This window comes from Gracilinanus agilis, chromosome 2 (assembly GCF_016433145.1).
Source record: "Gracilinanus agilis isolate LMUSP501 chromosome 2, AgileGrace, whole genome shotgun sequence".
In the NCBI taxonomy this organism is placed as follows: domain Eukaryota; kingdom Metazoa; phylum Chordata; class Mammalia; order Didelphimorphia; family Didelphidae; genus Gracilinanus; species Gracilinanus agilis.
In genome coordinates, this window is record NC_058131.1 from 420,500,806 (window position 1) to 420,506,805 (window position 6,000).

The window sequence follows — 6,000 nt, forward strand, 5'->3', positions numbered from 1 at the left end:
CTGACATTTCTTAGTGGTATGTCTATTCTCCATTCCAAAGACAAAGCTGTTGAAGTATTGTTCTTCCCCTTGGGAGTTTTTTCTTTCTTCTTTCACTCCATTTATTCATGGTACTAAGGATTCTTTGGCCTGGTTTCTTTGAGATCTTTCTGGTGAGTTTTTTTCCTTCCCCCTTTTTTGGTTCTTTAGGGACTTTTGTCATCATTGTGAGGTAGTTTGAGGGAACTGAGTTTAATCAAACCTAGACATTTTGTTGGAACACTTCAAAATCCATAAACTTTAAAAATGGACAAGATGATTTTTTTAAAGTCCTTATGCTAGGGGACAGCTGGGTGGCTCAGTGGATTGAGAGCCAGGCCTAGAGGCAGGAGGTCCTGGGTTCAAATCTGGCCTCAGACACTTCCTAGCTATGTGACCCTGGGCCAATCTCTTAACCTCCATTGCCTAGCCCTTACCACACTCTTCTGCCTTGGAACCAATTGAATTCCAAAATGGAAGGTAAGGTTTTCAAACCCCCCCACACACACACACAACAATTTAGAGTCTTTGTAGTTCTAGAGTTGGGTCACCATCCAGGATCACTCTAAGGAAGAAAGTATCCTCACTGACTTACCTACCAATGGGCTGACAAACCTGGACTTAGTCAATAATCACCTTGACAGGCTGTCAATTGAAATCTGTGCTATTTGAACTGTACCACTACAAGGAAACAGAATCTGTAGTTATCCCCCCACTGAAAAACATCCTCTAATTTTTCTAGGGAGATGACTATAGGTAATCCTGTCACATTCCTAGGGAACATGGTTCTAATCTTTACATCTTGATAATCCCTATGTTTAAATAAGGAGAGAAAATATCTTCGAACTTAATTGTGCAAAAAAAAAAAAAAATGCACAACAGGAATGGAAAAGTTTGAGAAAGTCTCCAGGATATTATGGTGTCAAATATGGCAGTATCATAGAACAAACAACTACATAATTCTGATAGGTGAAGCTTTTGCTTTCGCTTGCTGAGAACCAGGTCTCTAAGCCACTTCCTGCTCCTTTCAGCACTTTTTTCATATGTTGTCTTCCTCTATTAGAATGTAAGCTCTTTAAGGGCAAGGAAAGCCTGGTTTGCTTATATTTATACCACCTTGCTTATATGTGAAGCACAGTGCTGGGCATAAAATAAGTGCTTACATGTTCCTCTATGCAGAGATCATCTTCATATAATACACAAGATTATTCACATGAACATAGTGATAAACTTCAACTTTTTCCTCTTCTAATTTACTTTTAAGTAATCAGCTGAATAACGTCATATTTTACAGAGAAATAGTTAGATTAGAGAAACATGTCAATGATACTCATACCAAAATCACAAATTAACTTACCATCACGAGTTAACTCTATTACATATAGTCCTTCTTCTAAACCAATGGCTATCCTATCCCGATCTGTATAAAAAAGAAGGGGGAGAAAGATAAAAGAATTCAATACTAGTAGTTTGTTATAAAAAGTTCTACATTTTAAAGCAATATTTATGGCCAAATTACTTATGGAATATGTAATCTTAAGAGAAAGGAAGCCTTAAAAATGATTTAGTTTTCTAATCATGTAAGTAAATCATTTAATATATTACAGACCAATGGTCATCTGGAATATGATTGAACACTTCCATGAACAAGAAATTCACAATGAAATGCATCAACCTATTTCATTTGGGGGACAGGAGAAAACTTTCTATAAATGTTTTCTTATGCTGAGCTACCATTTGCCTCCCTATAGCTTTTATCCGTTTTTCCTGGTTTTAGTCTTTGAAGATAAGAACAAATATAATGCCTCTTTGAATCACAGCTTTACATATCTGAAAACAACTAAGTTGGCTCTCCTCATTCCACAAAATATTTCTTTTCTAGTCCAAATATTTTCAGTTTAGTCAACCATTTCTGGTATGACAATTGTTCAAATATATTCTGACCACTTATTTGCCATTTCCTAAGCATGCTATCAATGTCCCCATCAAAATGAAATACCCACAAATGAACATTAACTGCCAAATTTGGTCTTACCAGGGCAGTCCATGAAAAAAATCCAAGTTTTTCTCATACAATCTACTATATAGTTACAACCTATCTTATGAACATACAAGGTTTTATAAAAAAAACTAAATTCAATTTATCCATAAGTATAAACTTAATAGAATTGGTCCACCATGTTAAAACTGCTTATATCTTTTCAGAATAGTTTGCCATAAACTGTGTTAGGTATCCTCTCATATTACTTATGAACTTGATGCTACCTAAGTTATCCTCTAAAGCACTGCAACACTAGAAGCATGCTTCCAGGATGATACCAATTTAATATTCAGAACCAAGTTAAGTATTATTTAAATATATATCTTTATTTTTATTATATCATTATATATATGTTATATATATGTATATATATTATATCATTAAATATAACATTATCCAGTCTCATTTTTCTACTTTGGTTCATAATAACATTAGAGGCTTTGCCAAATGTCTGTGTGAAATCTCCAGATTTCATCTGTCTACAGCACTGGTTGTCAGAATTAGGATAAGAGCAACTTGGTTCAAATCTTGGGAGAATTAGTTGGACCACAGTCCTGGATAAGAGAACCATTTCACTAAGTCACTACTCCTGGAGTCATCATTGAAGGAGAAAAATCAATGTAAGGAAGGGATCTACCTTCCTGACCCCCCACCAATAATAACTGCTAACCAATTTCCACCAACAGGCAGATAAGCTCAGGAGTGATGGGAGTAGGAGAACCTCTCAGACCACAGGTCCTGCTTTCAGCACAGCTTTTAGAGCTGCTATCATCTAGGGAAATAACTCTTATGAAGAAAAGGTGACTCATTGCCACCAACTTGTTAACCAAGGTTCCAGGCAAGTCAAATCACTACCACCACCACCACCACCACCACACTATCTACCATCTCTTCCAATGAAGAGGGAGATTGCACTCCCCACTGCTTGCTATATCAGGGTCCAATGGAGACAACACAGGACCCTGAAGCTATGAATCTTAGTAACAGTAATACTTCCAGTATGGTAGGTATCCTGGGTTGCTACTTTTGTGGAGATATAGTCTGACAACTACCTCCATAGGTGCTATAATCACAGCTTTACATATCTGATCTAAAAAAGAAAATTTCTTGTCACTAAAGTTCTTGGCTCTATCAAATGACTGTACATCAGAAAATGACATGATTTTATCAAAAGAAGGGACATTAAATAAGAGGATTACCAACTGTTTTGATTCTGTACCCTAAGATTCATGGGATCTTTCTAGTAAACTTATACCTGAAACCTTCCATAAATATGTGTTGTCTCCACTATTAGAATACAAGTTCTTTGAGAGCAGGAATTCTATTTGTATCTAAATAGCACCTACAACAGTAAAAGCATTCGAATCCTCAACTAATCAATCAATCAATTAATTATTTCATTCATTCATTCATTCATTCACTCACCCATCTCTCTGTGCATCTTTTCTCATGTGTAAAATTTGAGGTTGAACTAGATTAGAATGACAACATTTATGTAGTTAGCACTCTATATTTTCTTATTTAAGTCTCACACCAATCCTGTAAGGTAGTTCTGAGGCAGAATGGTCCAAATGGAAAAAGCAAAGAATTTATAAGAGGCTTTGGGTAAAAATTCTAGTCCTGTAAGTTACTGTGTGGCCTGTGGCAAATAATAACCTCTCTGGGCTTCAGTTTCTTCATTTGTAAAATGTAAAGATCAGACAAGAAGTCATCTAGGGTCTTTTCCAATCCTAATCTATGAAGGTATTACAGAGAGAGACTAGATATAGACTAGACATGATATAAATGAGGAAAATGATACCCAGAGATATTATATGACTTGGTCACACAGACATTAAGTATTAAAGGCAAGATTTGAATATAGGGAGTTAGTATTCTTCTGTACATTCCTACTAGCTCTAAATCCAATGACATGTATAGCAATATAAATTTAGTATTTAAATATTTATCAGTCTAGAAAATATATGAGAATAGGAGCATCTAAGGTGGCTCAGTAAACAGAGCCAGGCATGGGCATAGGAAGTTCTGGGTTCAAATCAGGTTCAGACACTTCCTAGCTGTGTGACCCTGGGAAAGTCACTCTTCTCTGGTATTCAGTATTGATTCTAAGATAGAAGGTAAGGGTTTAAAAGAAAATTAAGAGGACAAAATTTAAATCAGTCCAGAAAATATATCAGAAGGTTCAAGAAATGAAGTTATAACCTTAAATGTTTTTAATTTATAGGCATGCAGCCTTTATATTTGTGGAAGAAATATTTTAAGCATGAGAGCATCATTTAGAGCATCAACTTTTCTGATAACAGGAAAAATGTACTTCTTTTTAAACTGCAGCTTCCAAGGTACATACCTACTATTGCAGCTGTTAACATGGTTTTAATAAGAGGCAGTGTGCTGTCATAAGCTTCCTGTGGAATATGTACAACTTGATTTTTAAGTCTGTTTTTATGTAGAATAGACTGTAGGCCTTCTAGGATCCCAACCCATTTCCTCTTCTCATTTTCATTCTCTGTTAGAATTAGCAGTGAACTGGTCTTAGCAGGTGTGCCTAAGAGAGAAGCTGTCACCTTAATAATATAAAATAAACAAAACACAAACATAAGACAAACAAAATAGACAAAGCAGACAGAGCTATACCCTAATAATAAAAAGCAATTTAAATATTTAAAGAAATAAACATAGTAAAAGTGATTCAGAAGCAAAAACTTCAGTTCTTCCAAAGAGTCCTTTGTAGAAGAATGCAAAACTAATCTTGGAAGTTAAAAAATCTCAATTTCATTTTCTCTTCTCTAATTTCCAAGCAACTATAGGTCCCATACTGAACTTTTAATACAACTTGCTCCCAAAAGCTTTCCTTCTCAGTTCTCCCATCAAATACTAAAAGGGAAGCATACTAATAAAAAGAGTTTGTGTAGTCCTATTAGTTTTGTAACATTTTAATTTCTATTTAGCTTAGCCCTTGCCAAAATCATAGCTTCCTAAAAACATATTCTGAAATGTTTACTTACACAGTAGTAATTAAAGAAAAGATTCTTAAAAGCATTGTCTAAGGGGAATAACTTCTCAGAATCATTTGATTTTAACACAAATTATGTTGGAAATGATATGAGATTTTCCTTAAGTCTTTATTAATGAAGCTGTAAAACTTTTTGTGCTTCACAGCACTTTATGTACTGCAACCTTTTTAGTCATGTATGATTGCAACTCTACCTCTATTGTATATAGTAGGAGGTCTTTAAATAGAGAAAGATTTGTTAGTTTCTTGTTGAACATGGCAATTCACTGTAATGGTTCTTGGTGTTATATATTTTTAAAAAGGCATACCATTAAAGAAAAAAGGTAAATGAGGAATATTTGACTTTCATTTAATATTTCTGCTCTAGCTTAAAGATTATTGTGAGCACTGAAAAAATAAATTGAAGCCATATATTGTCACATGACAAGCCCCTTTATAATTAATTATATTATAGTATTTCTTTTAGTGTTGAATATACTGCTATACCAAGTTTTTAAAAAGTAATATAGCAGAGATACAGACAGGAGAAAAGAAGTTTTAGGTATACTAAGAAAAGGAACAGGATCAATGAAGGAGAGAGAAGAGGGGTATTTCAGATGAAAGAAGCTAGAGAGAAAGGCCCACACCCAAGTGGCAATCCTGTGTGGAGAGAATGATGCTGCTGCCCTAGCAGCAGGGATGTTAGAAAATGAGATGGACACACTGAAGGAAAATGGATTAAGACAGGAAAAGTATGAAATATTAGATTACTTTTATCCCCATAGATATATCATTATCAGCAATAAAATGCTAAAACAGACAAAAAATTCATATTTCTAAATCTGAAGGAAATAATTATATATATATATATATGTAAATATATATATACACACACACACACATATATATATATATATATATATATAAAATATAGTAAAACCATAAAGAG

General features: G+C 34.2%; 1 protein-coding gene across 1 annotated transcript in view; it reads right to left on the reverse strand.

Moving 5' to 3' along the window:
• CDC42BPB (CDC42 binding protein kinase beta) overlaps positions 1-6,000 on the reverse strand; it is a 132,099-nt gene that overhangs the window by 23,907 nt on the left and 102,192 nt on the right. The window contains exons 24-26 of the mRNA XM_044659909.1: positions 4,781-4,802; positions 4,407-4,651; positions 1,376-1,438 (exon numbers count right to left, since the gene is read on the reverse strand). Of these exons, the coding sequence (XP_044515844.1) occupies positions 1,376-1,438; positions 4,407-4,651; positions 4,781-4,802 (330 nt within the window). The remainder of the gene's footprint in view (positions 1-1,375; positions 1,439-4,406; positions 4,652-4,780; positions 4,803-6,000) is intronic.